Source organism: Phocoena sinus, chromosome 1 (assembly GCF_008692025.1).
Source record: "Phocoena sinus isolate mPhoSin1 chromosome 1, mPhoSin1.pri, whole genome shotgun sequence".
Taxonomy (NCBI): Eukaryota; Metazoa; Chordata; class Mammalia; order Artiodactyla; family Phocoenidae; genus Phocoena; species Phocoena sinus.
This window is the reverse complement of record NC_045763.1, coordinates 37,522,902-37,542,435: the sequence shown is the minus strand read 5'-3', so window position 1 is coordinate 37,542,435 and position 19,534 is coordinate 37,522,902. Positions and strand designations below refer to the sequence as shown.

The following is a 19,534-nucleotide window of genomic DNA, read 5'->3' as shown; positions in this document are numbered from 1 at the left end:
GATCCTTTAAGTGCGTTGTTGGATTCTGTTTGCTAGTATTTTGTTGAGGATTTTTGCATCTATATTCATCAGTGATATTAGTCTGTAATTTTCTTTTTTTGTAGTATCTCTGTCTGGTTTTGGTATCAGGGTGATGGTGGCCTCGTAGAATGAGGCCTCTGCAATGTTTTGGAAGAGTTTGAGAAGGATGGGTGTTAACTCTTCTCTAAATGTTTGATAGAATTCACCTGTGAAGCCATCTGGTCCTGGACTTTGGTTTGTTGGAAGATTTTCTTTTTTTTTTTGCGGTACGCGGGCCCCTCACTGTTGTGGCCTCTCCCGTTGCGGAGCACAGGCTCTGGACGCGCAGGCCCAGCGGCCATGGCTCACAGGCCCAGCCGCTCTGCGGCATGTGGGATCTTCCAGGACCGGGGCACGAACCTGTGTCCCCTGCATCGGCAGGCGGACTCTCAACCACTGTCCCACCAGGGAAGCCCTGCTGGAAGATTTTTAATCACAGTTTCAATTTCAATACTTGTGACTGGTCTGTTCATATTTTCTTCTTCCTGGTTCAGTCTTGGAAAGTTATACCTTTCTAGAATTTGCCCATTTCTTCCAGGTTGTCCATTTTATTGGCATAGAGTTGCTTGTAGCAGTCCCTTATGATGCCTTGTATTTCTGCAGTGTCCATTGAAACTTCTCCTTTTTCAGTTTATTGATTTGAGTGCTGTCCCTCTTTTTCTTGATGAGTTTGGCTGAAGGTTTATCTTCTCAGAGAACCAGCTTTTAGTTTTATTGATCTTTGCTATTGTTTCCTTTGTTTCTATTTCATTTATTTCTGCTCTGATCTTTATGATTTCTTTCCTTCTACTAACTTTGGGTTTTGTTCTTCTTTCTCTAGTTTCTTTAGGTGTAAGGTTAGATTGCTTTATTTGAGATTTTTCTTTTTTCTTGAGGTAGGATTGTATTGCTATAAACTTCCCTCTTAGAACTGATTTTGCTGCATCCCATAGGTTTTGGATCGTCGTGTTTTCATTGTCATTTGTTTCTAGGTATTTTTTTATTTCCTCTTTGATTTCTTCAGTGATCTCTTGGTTATTTAGTAACATATTGTTTAGCCTCCATGTGTTTGTGTTTTTTACAGTTTTTCCCCTGTAACATATTTCTAATCTCATAGTGTTGTGGTTGGAAAAGATGCTTGATACTATTTCAATTTTCTTAAATTTACTGAGGCTTGATTTGTGACCCAAGATGTGATCTATACTAGAGAGTGTTCCGTGTGCGCTTGAGAAGCAAGTGTAATCTGCTGTTTTGGGGTGGAATATCTTATAAATATCAGTTAAATCTATGTGGTCTATAGTGTCATTTAAAGCTTGTGTTCCCTTACTAATTTTCTGTCTGGATGATCTGTCCATTGGTGTAAGTGAGGTGTTAAAGTCCCCCACTATTACTGTCAATTTCCTCTTTTATAGCTGTTAGCACTTGTCTTATGTATTGAGGTGCTCCTATGTTGGGTGCATATATATTTATAATTGTTGTATATCTTTTTGGATTGATCCCTTGATCATTGTGTAGTGTCCTTCCTTGTCTCTTGTAACAGTCTTTATTTTAAAGTCTATTTTATCTGATATGAGTATTCTACTCCAGCTTTCTTTTGATTTCTGTTTGCATGGAGTATCTTTTCCTATCCCCTCGCTTTCAGTCTGTATGTGTCCCTAGGTCTGAAGTGGGTCTCTTGTAGTCAGTATATATATGGATCTTGTTTTTGTATCCATTCAGCGAGCCTGTGTCTTTTGGTTGGAGCATTTAGTCCATTGACATTTAAGGTAATTATCGATATGTATGTTCCTACTACCATTTTCTTAATTGTTTTGGGTTTGTTTTTGTATGTCCTTTTCTTCACTTGTGTTTCCCATTTAGAGAAGTTCCTTTAGCATTTGTTGTAGAGCTGGTTTGGTGGCGCTGAATTCTCTTAGCTTTTTCTTGTCTGTAAAGCTTTTTATGTCTCTGTCGAATCTGAATGAGATCCTTGCTGGGTAGAATAGTCTTGGTTGTAGGTTCTTTCCTTTCATCACTTTAAATATATTGTGCCACTCTTTTCTGGCTTGTAGAGTTTCTGCTGAAAAATCATCTGTTAACCTTATGGGAGTTCTTTTGTATGTTATTTGTCATTTTTCCCTTGTTGCATTTTTTTTAACATCTTTATTGGAGTATAATTGCTTTACAATGGTGTGTTAGTTTCTGCTGTTTAACAAAGTGAATCAGCTATTCATATATATATATCCCCATATCTCTTCCCTCTTGTGTCTCCCTCCCTCCCACCTTCTCTATCCCACCCTTCTAGGTGGACACAGAGCACCGAGCTGATCTCCCTGTGCTATGCTGCTGCTTTCCACTAGCTATCGATTTTATATTTAGTAGTGTATATATGTCCATGCCACTCTCTCACTTTGTCCCAGCTTACCCTTCCCCCTCCCCGTATCCTGAAGTCCATTCTCTAGTAAGTCTGTGTCTTTATTACTGTCCGGCCCCTATGTTCTTTTTTTTTTTTGATGTGTGAAAAAAAATTTATTAATATCAACACTAGGAAAGAAACAGCTTTGACAATTGTCTCTTTAAAACAGGGAAAGAGCTCCCAGTGACCAAACCTGGAACAGTTTGAACAACAAATAGTGTGGTTTTGGATTATAGAAGTTACCTTTTTGTAAGAGACACTTATATTTATACTTTGGAATAGGAGAGGGTTTCTAAAGGAATAAGACACAACAGCACTAAACACAAGGGGAAATTTTTTTCTTTTTAAACACCTTTATTGGATATAATTGCTTTACAATGGTGTGTTAGTTTCTGCTTTGTAACAAAGTGAATCAATTATACATATACATATGTCCCCATATCTCTTCCCTCTTGCGTCTCCCTCCATCCCACCCTCCCTATCCCACCGCTCTAGGTGGTCACAAAGCACCGAGCTCATCTCTCTGTGCTATGCGGCTGCTTCCCACTATTTTACCTTTGGTAGTATATATATGTCCATGCCACTCTCTCACTTTGTCCCAGCTTATGCTTCCCCCTCCCCGAATCCTGAAGTCCATTCTCTAGTAGGTCTGTGTCTTTATTCCTGTCTTGCCCATAGTTTTCGCATGACCTTTTTTTTTTTTAGATTCCATATATATGTGTTACTTTAAGGTATTTGTTTTTCTCCTTCTGACTTACTTCACTCTGTATGCCAGACTCTAGGTCCATCCACCTCACTACAAATAACTCAATTTTGTTTCTTTTTATGGCTGGGTAATATTCCATTGTATATATATGTCACATCTTCTTTATCCATTAATCTGTCGATGGACACTTAGGTTGCTTCCATGTCCTGGCTATTGTAAACAGAGCTTCAATGAACATTGTGGTACATGACTCTTTTTGAATCATGCTTTTCTCAGGGTATATGCCCAGTACTGGGATTGCTGGGTTGTATGGTAGTTCTAATTTGAGGTTTTTAAGGAACCTCCATACTGTTCTCCATAGTGGTTGTATCAGTTTACATTCCCACCAACAGTGCAAGAGGGTTCCCTTTTCTCCACACCCTCTCCAGCATTTATTGTTTGTAGATGTTTTGATGATGGCCATTCTGACTGGTGTGAGGTGATACCTCATTGTAGTTTTGATTTGCATTTCTCTAATGATTAGTGACGTTGAGCATCCTTTCATGTGTTTTTTTTTTTTTTTTTTTTTTTTTTTTATAAATTTATTTATTCATTTATTTATTTTTGGCTGTGTTGGGTCTTCGTTTCTGTGCGAGGGCTTTCTCTAGTTGTGGCAAGCGGGGGCCACTCTTCATCGCGGTGCGCGGGCCTCTCACTGTCGCGGGCCTCACAGGCTCCAGACGCGCAGAGCTCAGTATTTGTAGCTCACGGGCCCAGCTGCTCCGTGGCACGTGGGATCTTCCCAGACCAGGGCTTGAACCCGTGTCCCCTGCATTGGCAGGCAGACTCTCAACCACTGCGCCACCAGGGAAGCCCGTTTCATGTGTTTGTTGGCAATCTGTATATCTTCTTTGAAGAAATGTCTATTTAGATCTTCTGCCCATTTATGGATTGGGTTGCTTGTTTTTTGCATATTGAGCTGCATGAGCTGTCTATGTATTTTGGAGATTAATCCTTTGTCAGTTGCTTCATTTGCAAATATTTTCTCCCATTCTGAGGGTTGTCTTTTGGTCTTGTTTATGGTTTCCTTTGCTGTGCAAAAGCTTTTAAGGTTCATTAGGTCCCACTTGTTTATTTTTGTTTTTATTTCCATTTCTCTAGGAGGTGGGTCAAAAAGGATCTTGCTGTGATGTGTGTCATAGAGTGTTCTGTCTATGTTTTCCTCTAAGAGTTTTATAGTGTCTGACCTTACATTTAGGTCTTTAATCCATTTTGAGTTTATTTTTGTGTATGGTGTTAGGGAGTGTTTTAATTTCATACTTTTACATGTAGCTGTCCAGTTCTCCCAGCTCCACTTATTGAAGAGGCTGTCTTTTCTCCATTGTATATTCTTGCCTCATTTATCAAAAATAAGGTGACCATATGCGTGTGGGTTTATCTCTGGGCTTTCTATCCTGTTCCATTGATCTATATTTCTGTTTTTGTGCCAGTACCATACTATCTTGATTACTGTAGCTTTGTAGTATAGTGTGAAGTCAGGGAGCCTGATTCCTCCAGCTCCACTTTTCTTTCTCAAGAACGCTTTGGCTATTCGGGGTCTATTGTTTTTCCATACAAATTGTGAAATTTTTTGTTCTAGTTCTGTGAAAAATGCCTTTGGTAGTTTGATAGGGATTGCATTGGATCTGTAGATTGCTTTGAATAGTATAGTCATTTTCACAATGTTGGTTCTTCCAAGAACATGGTATATCTCTACATCTGTTTGTATCATCATTAATTTCTTTCATCAGTGTCATAGTTTTCTGCATACAGGTGTTTTGTCTCCTTAGGTAGGCTTATTCATAGGTATTTTTTTTGTTGTTGCAATGGTAAATGGGAGTGTTTCCTTAGTTTCTATTTCAGATTTTTCATCATTAGTATATAGGAATGCAAGAGATTTCTGTGCATTAATTTTGTATCCTGCTACTTTACCAAATTCATTGATCAACTCTAGTAGATTTCTGGTAGCATCTTTGGGAATCTCTATGCATAGTATCATGTCATGTGCATACGGTGACAGTTTTACTTCTTTTCCGATATGGATTCTTTTTATTTCTTTTTCCTTTCTGATTGCTGTGGCTAAAACTTCCAAAACCATGTTGAATAAGAGTGGTGAGAGTGGGCAACCTTTTCTTCTTCTTGATCTTAGTGGAAATGTTTTCAGTTTTTCACCATCTAGAATGATGTTGGCTGTGGGTTTGTTATATATGGCCTGTATTATGTTGAGGTAAGTTCCCTCTATGCCTACTTCCTGGAGGGTTTTTTTTTAATGGGTGTTGAATTTTGTCAAAAGCTTTTTTTGCATCTATTGAGATGATCACATGGTTTTTCTCCTTCAGTTTGTTAATATGGTGTATCACGTTGATTGCTTTGCATATACTGAAGAGTTGCATTCCTGGGATAAACCCTACTTGATCACGGTGTATGATTGTTTTAGTGTCCTGTTGGATTTTGTTTGCTAGTATTTTGTTGAGGATTTTTGCAGCTATGCTCATCAGTGATATTGGTTGTAGTTTTCTTTTTTTGTGACGTCTTTTTCTGGTTTTGGTATCAGTGTGATGGTGGCCTCATAGAATGAGTCTGGGAGTGTTCCTCCCTCTGCTATAGTTTAGAAGAGTTTGAGAAGGATAGGTGTTAGCTCTTCTCTAAATGTTTGATAGAATTTGCCTGTGAAGCCATCTGGTCCTGGGCTTTTGTTTGTTGGAAGATTTTTAATCACAGGTTTGATTTCAGTGCTTGTGATTGGTCTGTTTATATTTTCTATTTCTTCCTGGTTCAGTCTCAGGAGGTAGTGTGTTTCTAAGAATTTGTCCATTTCTTCCAGGTTGCCCACTTTATTGGCATATAGTTGCTTATAGTAATCTCTCATGATCCTTGTATTTCTGCAGTGTCGGTTGTTACTTCTCCTTTTTCACTTCTAATTCTACTGATCTGAGTCTTCTCCCTTATTTTCTTGATGAGCCTGGCTAGTGGTTTACCAATTTTGTTTATCTTCTCAAAGGACCAGCTTTTAGTTTTATTGATCTTTGCTATCGTTTCCTTCATTTCTTTTTCATTTATTTCTAATCTGATCTTTATGATTTCTTTCCTTCTGCTAACTTTAGGGGTTTTTTGTTCTTATTTATCTAATTGCTTTAGGTGTAAGTTTAGGTTGTTTATTTGAGATGTTTCTTGTTTCTTATGGTAGGATTGTATTGCTATGAACTTCCCTCTTAGAACTGCTTTTGCTGCATCCCATAGGATTTGGGTCTTCGTGTTTTCATTGTCATTTGTTTCTAAGTATTTTTTGATTTCCTCTTTGATTTCTTCAGTGATCTTTTGGTTATTTAGTAGTGTATTGTTTACCCTCCATGTGTTTTTATTTTTTACAGATTTTTTCCTGTAACTGATATCTAGTCTCATAGTGTTGTGGTCGGAAAAGATACTTGATACGATTTCCAGTCTCTTAAATTTAGCGAGGCTTGATTTGTGTACCCAAGATATGTTCTATCTGGAGAATGATCCATTGGCACTTGAGAAGAAAGTGTATTCTGTTGTTTTTGGATGGGGTGTCCTGTAAGTATCCATTAAGTCCATCTTGTTTAAAATATCATTTAAAGCCTATGTTTCCTTATTCATTTTCATTTCGGATGATCTATCCATTGGTGAAAGTGGAGTGTTAAAGTCCTCTACTATGATTGTGTTACTGTCAATTTCCCCTTTTATGGCTGTTAGCATTTGCCTTAAGTATTGAGGTGCTCCTATGTTGGGTGCATAAATACTTACAATTTTTATATCTTCTTCTTGGATTGATCCTTTGATCATTATATAGTGTCCTTCTTTGTCTCTTGTAATAGTCTTTATTTTAAAGTCTATTTTGTCTGATATGAGAATTGCTACTCCAGCTTTCTTTTGATTTCCATTTGCATGGAATATCTTTTTCCATCCCCTCACTTTCAGTCTGTATGTGTCCCTAGGTCTGAAGTGGGTCTCTTGTACAGAGCATTTATGGGTCTTGTTTTTGTATCCATTCAGCCAGTCTATGTCTTTTGGTTGGAGCATTTAATCCATTTACATTTAAGGTTGTTATCAATATGTGTGTTCCTATTACCATTTCCTTAATTGTTTTGGTTTTGTTATTGTAGGCCTTTTCCTTCTTTTGTGTTTCCTGCCTAGAGACGTTCCTTTAGGATTTGTTTTAAAGCTGGTTTGGTGGTGGTGAATCCTCTTAGCTTTTACTTGTCTGTAAAGGTTTTAATTTCTCCGTTGAAATTGAATGTGATCTTTGCTGGGTAGAGGAATCTTTTTTGTAGGTTTTTCTCTTTCATCACTTTAAATATGTCCTGCCACTCCCTTCTGGCTTGCAGAGTTTCTGCTGAACGATCAGCTATTAATCTTATGGGGATTCCCTGGTATATTGTTTGTTGTTTTTCCCTTGCTGCTTTTAATATTTTTTATTTGTATTTAATTTTTGATAGTTTGATTAATATGTGTCTTGGTGTGTTTCTCCCTGGATTTTTCCAGTATGGGACTCTCTGTGCTTCCTGGACTTGATTGACTATTTCATTTCCCATATTAAGGAAGTTTACAACTATAATCTCTGTGAATATTTTCTCAGACCCTTTATTTTCTCTTTGTCTTCTGGGACCTATGTAATTCGAATGTTTCTGCATTTCATGTTGTCCCAGAGGTCTCTGAGACTGTCCTCAATTCTTTTCATTCTTTTTTCTTTATTTTGCTCTGCAGTAGTTATTTCCATTATCTTATCTTCCAGGTCACTTATCCATTCTTCTGCCTGAGTTATTCTGCTATTGATTCCCTCTAGAGAATTTTTAATTTCATTTATTGTGTTGTTCATCATTGTTTGTTTGCTCTTTATTTCTTCTAGGTCCTTGTTAAACATTTCTTGTATTTTCTCCATTCTATTTCCAAGATTTTGGATCATGTTCACCATCATTACTCTGAATTCCTTTTCAGGTAGACTGCCTATTTCCTCTTCATTTGTTTGGACGGGTGGGTTTTTACCTTGCTGCTTCAGCTGCTGTGTATTTCTCTGTCTTCTCATTTTGCCTGATTTACTGTGTTTGGGGTCTCCATTTCTCAGGCTGCAGGTTCGTAGTTCCCATTGTTTTTGGCGTCTGCCCCCAGTGGCTCTGTTTGGTTCAGTGGGTTGTGTAGGTTTCCTGGTGGAGGGGACTGGTGCTTGTGTTCTGGTGGTTGAGGCTGGATTTTGTCTTTCTGGTGGGCCAGACGGCATCCAGTGGTGTGTTTTGAAGTGTCTGTGAACTTATAATGATTTTAGGCAGCCTCTCTTCTAATGGGTGGGGTTGTGTTCCTGTGTGCTGGTTGTTTGGCATAAAGTGTCCAGCAGTGTAGCTTGCTGGTCATTGAGTGGAGCTGAGTCTTAGCATTGAGATGGAGATCTCTGAGAGAGCTTTCGCCGTTTGATATTACATGGGGCTGTGAGGTCTCTGGTGGACCAATGTCCTGAACTCGGCTCTCCCACCTCAGAGGCTCAGGCCTGACACCTAGCTGGAGCACCAAGACTCTGTCAGTCACCTGGCTCTGAAGAAGAGGGAGAAAAACAATAAATAAATAAATAAAATAAAACAAACTTATTAAAATAAAAAATTTCAAAAAATTATTTTAAAAAAGTAATAAAAAAGAAAGTAAGAAAGAGCAACCAAACCAAAAAACAAATCCACCAATAGTAACAAGTGCTAAAAACTATACGAAAGAAACCCAAAGAAACAAAAAAAACCACAGACAAACAGAAGCCTAGGAGAAAGGGTAAAAGCAAAGTTTTACAGACAAAATCATACACATACACACTCACAAAAGGAGAAAAGGGAAAATATATATATATATTAACAAAAGAAGGAAGAGAGTAATCAAATCAATAAACAAATCTACCAGTGATAATAAGCTTTAAATACTAAACTAAGATAAACATACAACCAGAAACAAATTAGATGCAGAAAGCAAACCCCAAGTGTACAGTAGATCCCAAAGTCCAACGCCTCAATTTTGGAATGATTTGCTGTCTATTCAGGTATTCCACAGATGCAGGGTACATCAGTTTGATTGTAGAGATTTAATCCACTGCTCCTGAGGCTGCATGGAGAGATTTCCCTTTCTCTTGTTTGTTAGCACAGCTCCTGGTGTTCAGATTTGGATTTGGCCCCACCTCTGTGTGGAGGTCGCCTGAGGGCATCTTTTGGGAAATCTGAGGCCTTCTGCCAGCGTTCAGTAGGTGTTCTGTAGGAACTGTTCCACATGTAGATTTTTTTTTTTTTTTTTGCGGTACGTGGCCTCTCACTGTTGTGGCTTCTCCTGTTGCAGAGCACAGGCTCTGGATGCGCAGGCTCAGTGGCCATGGCTCACGGGCCCAGCCGCTCCACAGCATGTGGGATCTTCCTGGACCGGGGCATGAACCCGCGTCCCCTGCATTGGCAGGCGGGCTCTCAACCACTGTGCCACCAGGGAAGCCCTGTAGATGTATTTTTGATGTATTTGTGGGGAGGAAGTTGATCTCCATGTCTTACTCCTCTGCCGTCTTGAAGCTATTCTCTCTTTTTTTTTAAATAAATATATTTATTTTTATTTATTTATTTTTGGCTCTTTTGGGTCTTTGTTGCTGCGTGCGGGCTCTCTCTAGCTGTGGCGAGCTGGGGCCGCTTTTCATTGCAGTGCATGGGCCTTTCATTGCGGTGGCTTCTCTTGTTGCAGAGCACAGGCTCTAGGCACTCAGGCTTCAGTAGTTGTGGCACATGGGCTCAGTAGTTGTGGCTTGCGGGCTCCAGAGTGCAGGCTCAGGAGTTGTGGTGCACAGGCTTAGCTGCTCCACTGCATGTGGGATCTTTCCAGACGAGGGCTTGAATCTGTGTCCCCTGCATTGGCAGGGGGATTCTTAACCACTGCACCACCAGGGAAGCCCAAATGTGATATAGTCTTAAGGTGGAATATTTTACAGCACTTAAAGGAATTAGATCTCTGTGTGTCAGTATTCACAGGAAAAAGAAAGTTAGCAATGTGATGGTAGGCAGCTGTAATAACATTTAATTAAATGAAATATACACAAAACAATGTTACATATGTACACACACATAATTTACAAATGGACTCCAAACTCAGGTTGTACTTGCTCTCAGTGATGCTATATGGAGGTGGTTAAAGTGGACTTCTGATATATTAAGTAATAATTATTAATTCTGAGTGGTGAGTATATGGGCATAGATTGTGCTATTCTTTGTGCTTTTCTATAAAGTTTAATGTCTTCCAGATAAGGAAAAATCACCTAGTTAAATCAAACTTGTAAGAATCAAACTTGACTCTTAGTAAATATATTTAGTAACATTTCTTCATATATCCCAACCTCTATTAACTATATTTTCCAGCAGTTGAGTAAATCAGAGTAATGTATTCATTGATTCAGAAAACAAATGTTTTTTTTTGGCGGTACGCGGGCCTCTCACTGTTGTGGCCTCTCCCGTTGCGGAGCACAGGCTCCGGACACGCAGGCTCAGCGGCCATGGCTCACGGGCCTAGCCGCTCCGCGGCATGTGGGATCTTCCCAGACCGGGGCACGAACCCTGTCCCCTGAATCGGCAGGTGGAGTCTCAACCACTGCGCCACCAAGGAAGCCCAGCAAATGTTTTTTGAGCATCTTCCATGTGCATGCATTATGGTGAGTGTTGGGACAGGCCTTTATATAGAAATATTTTCTGCCCTTACGTAGCTCATAATCTAATCAGAGAGAAAGGCATTAAAGGGATACTCATGCCCCAAATAAACTCTGATAAGTTCTAGGAAAGAAAAGATTGGGTGCCATGAAAGTCTATAATTGTGGTACCAGATTTAAGGGGCAGTAGGGATTATGCTACTTCACAATAATCCATTTAGATATTTACAGATATAAATCAATTAACAGATGTAAACATATTTATTATCTACTACACTGAATAAGCACTAGATTTGAATTACTTCTAATAAATTATACGTATAGACATTATTACTAGCTCACTTTTACACATGACTTGAGTCATGATTAGCGTCACACAAGTAGCAGGGGTGATTTACACCCAATTCTGACTCTACTGCCTATGCTCTTTAATTCTGAGATTACAGCAGAAGCAAACTACTTTGGCCCATATCCATCTCCAGTAATTTACTCCCTTATCCTTATTTTATACTACACTCTAGAACTCTTTCATTTTGAAGGGAGAACGCAACTGAAGGAACTCTCAAGACAGTTGTTGGAACATTTTAACGTTTTAGAGATTAGTTTGTCAGCAAATCTGAAATAATAAATTTTCCTGACTGAGCAACATACCGTTGCTTACAACTCAGTTTTGTTTATTGAGGAGTTAGTGGTGAAGTTGCTGTTATGTCAGGCGGAGGATAAATTATCGAGAAGAAAATAGACATGATCTTTGCTCTCATAGTGTTTACAGTCAGTTGGGCAGTCAGACATTACACAAATATATAAAAATATGTGTGCAACTTGTTATAATTAACATGAAGGTGTAGAAAGACTGAGCCAAGTGAGGAAAACATAAAAGACCTAATTTAGACTGGAGGCAGGGGATCAGAGAAGTCTACCAGAAATCACACAGAAAAGTTTTTTTTTCCCCCCTAGGATGCAAGGTGCTAAAACCCTTTAATATCCACGGAGGCTGCAGCCGCCGTGGCGGTGAGATCTTGGCGCCCCATTGTCCAGTCGGGGGCTGATGCGACTTTGCCCGGCTCCGGAGGGGACCGCCGACTTCATTCTACATTGCTGTGGTGTGAGGAGAGTTTTCATCACTGGAACTTCCCGATTTTTTCCTAGTGTCTTCCTAACGTCTTTCTGCCAGATCTTTCGCTCCGCTGTGACCGTCGCGCGTCTGGTCAATCTACAGAGGACCCCGATTTTGAGTTTTCTCTTCCTCCACTCCGCAAGCCTAGCACTTCACAGCGGCTCCTCGCGTGGCTCGCGCCCGGCCGTTGCACTTGGCCTCCCAGTCCACTCCTCTCCCTCCAGGCGGCAGGTGGGTTAGAGGTGAGCGAGCTGGCGAGGGTCCGGCGTTCCTCGCCCTTGGCTGGCCTCTAGGTTGAGGTCGGCCCAGGGCGAGCGCTCGGTGCGCGTTCTGGGCCGTCTGCGCCTGGCGCGCGCCGCCGGCCCGCGCTCGCTCCCGTCCCTCCTCGCGCTCGCGGCGGCCCGGACGGCGCGCGCCGCCTCTCTCTCTTCCTCAGTCCGCCCCCGTCGGCCCTCGCGGAGCGCGCACCGGACCGGCCTAGACTCCACACTCAGGCCGGCAGCCTCGCGGGTTTGCTCGCCCCGCCCCTTCCCCCCCCCTCCCCCGGCGCCGCAGCTGGGCGCTTGCGCGGGGCGCGTGGCCGTGGCCAGGGTCTCCGCAGCAGCTGGTGCAGCCGCCGCTGCTGCCGCTGCCGCTGCCGCCGCCTCAGTCAGTCAGTCAGTCCCCAGCAATGGCGGAAGGAGGTGAGCGAGAGGAGCTGCTCTCGCCACCGCCGGTCTCTCCGGCCAAGCGCCTGTGCTCGTGGCCCAGTCCGCAGGCTCACCACCCTCGCGGTTCGCCCGGGGCGGCCGGCGGCGGGGTGGGGGGCGTCGGCGGCAGCTGCCTGCCCCTGGGGGCCCGCCCCCACCTGCAGCCCGAGTCCTTGCTGGACTGTGCCGCCAAGACGGTTGCGGAAAAGTGGGCGTACGAGCGGGTGGAGGAACGCTTCGAGCGGATCCCGGAGCCCGTGCAGCGCCGCATCGTCTACTGGTCCTTTCCGCGGAATGAGCGGGAGATCTGCATGTACTCCAGCTTCCAGTACCGCGGCGGCCCTGGCGCCGGCTCGGCTGGTGGCGCCGCGGGGGCTTCGCCGGCCGAGGAGGGGCCGCCGCCACCCCCCGGGGCCGCCGCTCCGGCCGGCTCCGCCCCCGGGGCCGGCGCGGCGGGGGCGTCCCCAGGACTGGGCTCAGGGGCAGGAGCCGCCGGTGGCGGTGGTGGCGAGGGGCTACCGTTCCGCCGGGGCATCCGTCTGCTGGACAGCGGCTCCGTGGAAAATGTGCTGCAAGTCGGTAGGTGCTCGCTTGACTCCTCTCGGGTCCCCGGCTTCCTCTTCCGCAGGTGCCTTCTCTTTGCACAAGCCCAGGGCCAAGACCCCGGCTTTCTGCCCAACTCCTGTTCTCCGGTGAAAGGACAAACTAGTCACATAAAAAACTTTTCTTAACATTTCGTTCAGGTCCACTGCTGCTCTTTCCTCCACCAGCCCAGTGCCCGCTTTTCTTTTTGTTTGAAGAGCGAATAGATCTCTTTTTTACTCTTCGTTCTACACCCCAGGCCAAGGCAAGAAGGATGGGGAGGTATGGCTTTCTGGATGTAATAATTTCTGAAATGCGTTTTTCTAATTTAAGTTTAGAGAGGAGAGAATTGTTAGTGAATCTGGAGCAAGCGGTCTTGCAGGGAATGTTTGAGGGACAGGCTGTCAATCTAGTCTTCGCAGATTGAAGCTGGGTATAATTAACTTTAAAAATGGAAAAAATCAACAAAATACTGTGCATTTCAGACAATTTTAATTACCTGCTTTAATATTTCCCCCCCTGGACCAGTGATACTTGGGAATCTAGGCTGTGGACTTAACAATAACCGAAGATGGAAATGTGACAGCTTCTCTTTTCCACACTCCCACCCAAGGAAAAAAAAAAGGCACAATCTGGAGTGGGGGTGGGGTCTATCTTCCTTGTCAGACTGGGGTAAATCAAAAGCTGGTCATATTGGGTTTTTCAAATGCTTCTCATTTAACAAGTCTTCATATTTGCTTTTGTTTTATCTTTTTGTTTGTGGGAAAATGAAAAGGATTTCTTTCTCTTGTACTCCTCCAGAGCTTCTAGTCAGTTTGTTCATCTTATTAAATATACAAATACAGTAGTCCTGATTTGTGGAATGGTTAGGAAGAAAGGGAAAAAAATGACATTGTTTAACATTGACTTGCTATGTGGGAAATTAAAACACTGATTTTTTTTTTTCTATTTGGACTGTTATAGCATTTTGGAAGTGCATCTTATCTTTATGCATTTTATTGTACAGTATATGCTCATATTTATTGAAAAAATATTGATTTTTGAAAGGAGTTGGAGAGAGGTTGTTTTTAGAATTAAACAAGCACAGGAACACACATACACAGGAACCCTAGACATCTAGCTGTCTTCTCCCCAGGTAAAACTGACATATTTGAAATTTTCTTTTCATTTTAAGAGTAGTACATTGTGGTGTTTCATATAAGGTAGTCTACTTCTTATTATTGAGAGTCACTGAACCCTGTGTTTCTTTTTAAAACAACATATACCACAATTTGTTTTGCAAATGTGAAGTGTAAATTTATCTGAATTTATCCTGTGTCAGAATATAGTGACAGTAAGTTGAGAAAGTTTTGTTTATTTGAGGCTAGTCCTTTGTGTGTTTGTGTGTATTTTTGAAATAATTAATTGAATAATCAGATAATTAAGGTGTACAGCTTTAATACTGAAAACATGAAAATGAATATAGGCATTTCTTTATTCGTCTGTAGACCTTATTCTTTGTATGAGTTTCTATCAGTTAACTTTTAAGATTCTTGTTTAAAATATTTTGAATTGAAAAGTGTCAATTTAAGTGGTCATTTTATAGTAAGAAATATTGGGTTTGAAAGAATTTTCAAACTTTGGGGGGGGCAGATGAGAGAGAGGAAGAGGTTTAAAGAGGTATATATTTTGAAAGTGACTATAATGTCAAGTTACAAATGAAATCAGATTTTGTGGGTGATCCAGGTCATGTTTAAATCAGATATTTTTCTTTTATAATAAGATAGTTGGCATGCTTATTAGGGTGATGAGCTCTTGTATGATAGTTTTCGGGACTGGAGAAAGGACATATATAAGCATATTTTCTGACTCTTTGGATTTCATAGATGAAGGTAGGAGAATGAATTAATCACTTTTAAGTAATGCTATTTGAGAACCATGAGCTGTGTAATCTTTATTTTTCTGACTTTAATTTATGCTAGTAAGTGTGGAAGAGAAGGATGTTCCATTCTCTATCATTCTGAGTTCTGTATCTTGGCATGAACCATCTTTTAATATGTAAAGTTAGAGACCCATCCCTCATCTCTTAAACCTAAAATGTGAGTATGTGACTTAATCTAGATGATAGGTTTTATAAAAGTATTGCCAAGAGATGAGTGAAAAAGTGATTTGTATGTAGCAAGATGGTAATCATGTTCTTCACTTTATAACTTCACTTCAAACTCAATATAATTACTCAGTGGTATTAATAAAAATTCTACATATTTCCTTACTGTGTCCAAGCCATAGTTGTAACCTCAGAATTGGGAAGTTACTAAAGGCTGATACTTTAGGAAGGAAGGGATGTTAGGGTATTTCTATAACAACATCTTTTAAAGAAAAGATTCATAAGGGTATTTAAATAAGGAAAACAAGAATACCTTAAAATAAATAAAATTAAAGAGAACAGCACAACACAAAATTTGAAGGAAAAAAAATTAGACAACAACAAAAACTTGTACAAAGTGTAGGTATATTAAATTCGGTAACTTCTGATTACTTTCCACATGGAATCTGGTAATAGGGAGTCATGGCCTGGTTGAAAAGCAAATGCTCTGTAGAAAACATCAGATTTGGTATGAACTAAAACTTTCCCAGCTTGATGTAAGCAAATGGGAGGACTAGGTTGTTATGCTCAAAGGATACATTTCTTTTCCATGACAGTACTGAATCAGAAGTATTGTTCCTTTTAAAAGGGGAAAATTGTAAATTAGTGTTTTCATGGACGTCTGTAAGTTTGAAGCTCTGTGAATAGACTTTTCTGATCTCTCAGTATTATGAGGGTAATAGAGTTCAGGTGTTTTAAGCATCTGCATTTTTAACCTGTTTAAGAAGCCCATGGAAATAGTGGTAGTATAAACCTTGGGAAAATACTCACTCAGGAATCTGCAGATGTTATAAGAATGGTACAACTATAATTTACTAATAATTTTAAGATGTTGACCCTTTTTCGCTATCCATCATATTTTAAATGGATTTCTCTGTGTTTGGTAAAACTTAAAGGAGGTTTGTGTCTTCTCAGGGAAATCTGAATTGATTGAGGGAAAAGAAGCATTAACAGTTTTTCTCTTGTATGCAGAAATATTATATTTATTTGAATATTTAGATTTTCAAAAATTGGATAAAGGCATACAGGGTCCTTCAGTGCTGGTATTTCTTAATTATATAAATATCCAGAAATTATCATAGATTCTGACAGTTGAGCCCCATATTTTTAGCCTACATGTTTTCTAATAAACACATAATTTGTATGTGGATAGTCTTCAAGACTAGAGCCACAATGCTAAGTACTACTTTATGTGGAAGAAGTGTAATTACAAAGTTGATAATAATAAAAAGGTCCATTTCAGGAAGTTATCCATAGCTTAAACGTTAACTAGTAAGTTTATAATTATGAGCATGTATATATTATCAATAAACATCTATGAAATTTTTCTGTAGTACAAACTTTTGTGAAATACAGCAGTAACAAGTATTATAGGTATTGATTTTTATATATAATTTGTTTTTAATCTCTATTATTTAGGGGAACAAAAGATATCCTCATCTAAAAAGCTTTATAGCATTGTGTATAAGTTAGAATAGATATAAAATCATAATAAAATTTCCATGTGGGGAAAAATGACTTACTTCTATGTGAGATATTCCAGCAGGGAAAGCAGCTGCATACCTTTAAAGATAAGTGGTAACATTTTTTAGAGTAGAAACTTACCAAGTTTTAAAATCACATTGCTCTTTTACTTATTTTTTTGATCAATGAAGTCTCTCCTTCCTCCTCCACCACAGTGCCTCACACACACATCTTAATATTTAGTAAATGTTTGTTAATTTCCAAAATATACAAACAGCTCAATATCAAAAAAACAAAAAGCCCAGTCGAAAAATGGGCAGAAGACCTAAATAAACATTTCTCCAAAGAAGACATACAGATGGCCAACAGGCACATGAAAAGCTGCTCAATATTGATAATTATTAGAGAAATGCAAATGAAAGCTACAATGAGGTATCACCTCACACCAGTCAGAATGGCCATAATTAAAAAGTCTACAAATAATAAATGCTGGAGAGGCTCTGAAGAGAAAGGGACCCTCTTACACTATTGGTGGGAATGTAAATTGGTGCCCCCACTATGGAGAACAGTATGGAGGTTCCTTAAAGAACTAAAAATGGATTTACCATATGATCCAGCAATACCACTAGTGGGCATATACCCAGAGAAAACCATAATTTAAAAAGACACATGCACTCCAATGTTCATTGCAGCAGTATTTACAATGGCCAGGTTATGGGAGCAACCTAAATGCCCATCGACAGATGAATAAAGAAGATATGGCACATATATACAATGGAATATTACTCAGCCATAAAAAAGAATGAAATAATGCCATTTGCAGCAACATGGATGGACCTAGAGATTATCATACTAAGTGAAGTAAGTCAGACAGAGAAAGACAAATATCATATGATTTCACTTATATGTGGAATCTGAAAAAATGATACAAATGAACTTATTTACAAAACTGAAATAGACTCACAGACATAGAAAACAAACTTACGGTTACCAAAAGGGATAGTGGGGGTTGGGGGGAGAGACAAATTAGGAGTTTGGGGTTAACATTACAGACTACTGTATATAAAGTTGGTAGACAACGAGGACCTCCTGTAATAGCACAGGGAACTATATACAATATCTTGTAATAACCTATAATGGAAGAGAATATGAAAAAGACTATATATGTTCGTGTGTATAACTGAATTGCTTTGCTGTACACTTGAAACTAACATAACATTGTAAATTAAGTATACTTTGGTAAAAAAAAGCTTGTTGAATAGTGACTGTTTAGAAGTTTAAAAACAGACTTCCCAGTATTCTAAAACTAAGAGAGAGAGACATGAATTTTTATAATGAGTGCAGTGTTAGAAGACATGGGGAAAACTCCATACTTGCGCATATAATAGACTGATAACAGTAAGTGGTATGAACGTTGCAACAGTGTGTATCTTTTACGTTGACTGTCTGTTTTATGTGAAGAATGGTGATTTATCAGTTTCTTCAAAACTTCAGATGAATTCTTATTGAAAGTGACTTTCTCAAGGAATAGAGCTTTAGATTTTAAAGATAATGAATAAACTAAAGATAGTGGACTTTTAGAGGTTATCTTTATTTTAGGAATTAAAAAAATATATTATTGAATGTGAATACAAAGTCTAAATTTTGAAGTGAAAGGGCTGGAAATTTACTTAAGTAAGCCTATGTGAAACAATTTCTTTGCTCTTGTTTCAGTAATGGCTATTAAAAATCAAGACACTGAGACTTCCCTGGTGGTCCAGTGACTAAGACTCTGTGTCCCCAATGCAGGGGGCCTAGGTTCGATCCCTGGTCAGGGAACTAGATCCTACATGCCACAACTAAAGACCCCGCATGCCACAACCAAGAAGATCCGCATGCCACAACTAAAAGTCCCACGTGCTGCAACTAAGACCTGGTGCAGCCAGATAGATAAATAAATAAATAAATAAAATATTAAAAAAAAAATCAAGACATTAACTGTCAGTATCTTATGGTTGATGGCTATATATATACACACACGTGTTAAAATGTATACCGCTATACCCCCAAAAGTCACATTTACTGTATTATTTTAGAAAATAATTTTTAAAAATCAAGATGTTAATATGTCAGTAAATTAATGTATAAGAGAAATACTGAAAATGCTGTAGTAGTTTCCTATGGCTGCTGTAACAAACTGCCACAAACTGGGTGGCTTAAAACAACAGAAATTTACTGTCTCACAGTTCTGGAGGCTGGAAGTCTGAAATCAAGGTATCGGCAGGGTCATGCTCCCTCTGAAACCGATGGGGAAATCCTTCCTTGCCTCTTGCTAGCTTCTGGTGGTTTGCCAGGAGTCTTTGGCATTCCTTGGTATACAACTGCATAACTCCAATCTCTGCCTTCTTTGTCACAGGCGTTCTTCCTATGTATCTCTGTCTTCACATGGCCATTTTATAAGGACATGGATTATTGGATTAGGGGCCTACACTGCTCCAGTATAAGCTCATTTTACCTAATTACATGTGCAACGACCCTATTTCCAAAAAATATATCACGTTCTGAGGTACTGGGGATTAGGACTTCAACATACCAATTTTGGAGGACACAATTCAACTCATAACAGCTTCTCATGCTTGTTTTTTGTTGCATAACAGAGTTTCATGTGAATTTTAAACTTATATGTTGGATATAGCTTAAATTAGAAATCACCAAATTCACTTTATTAGGTAAGCATTATTTCAATTTAATTGATTCAAT

General features: G+C 39.8%; 1 protein-coding gene across 1 annotated transcript in view; it reads left to right on the top strand.

Moving 5' to 3' along the window:
- The first annotated feature begins 12,394 nt into the window (after positions 1-12,394).
- Positions 12,395-19,534, top strand: part of ZSWIM5 (zinc finger SWIM-type containing 5) — a 256,329-nt gene continuing 249,189 nt past the window's right edge. Inside the window, exon 1 of the mRNA XM_032606638.1 lies at positions 12,395-13,203. Coding sequence (XP_032462529.1) covers positions 12,606-13,203 — 598 coding nt within the window. The 5' untranslated portion in view covers positions 12,395-12,605. The remainder of the gene's footprint in view (positions 13,204-19,534) is intronic.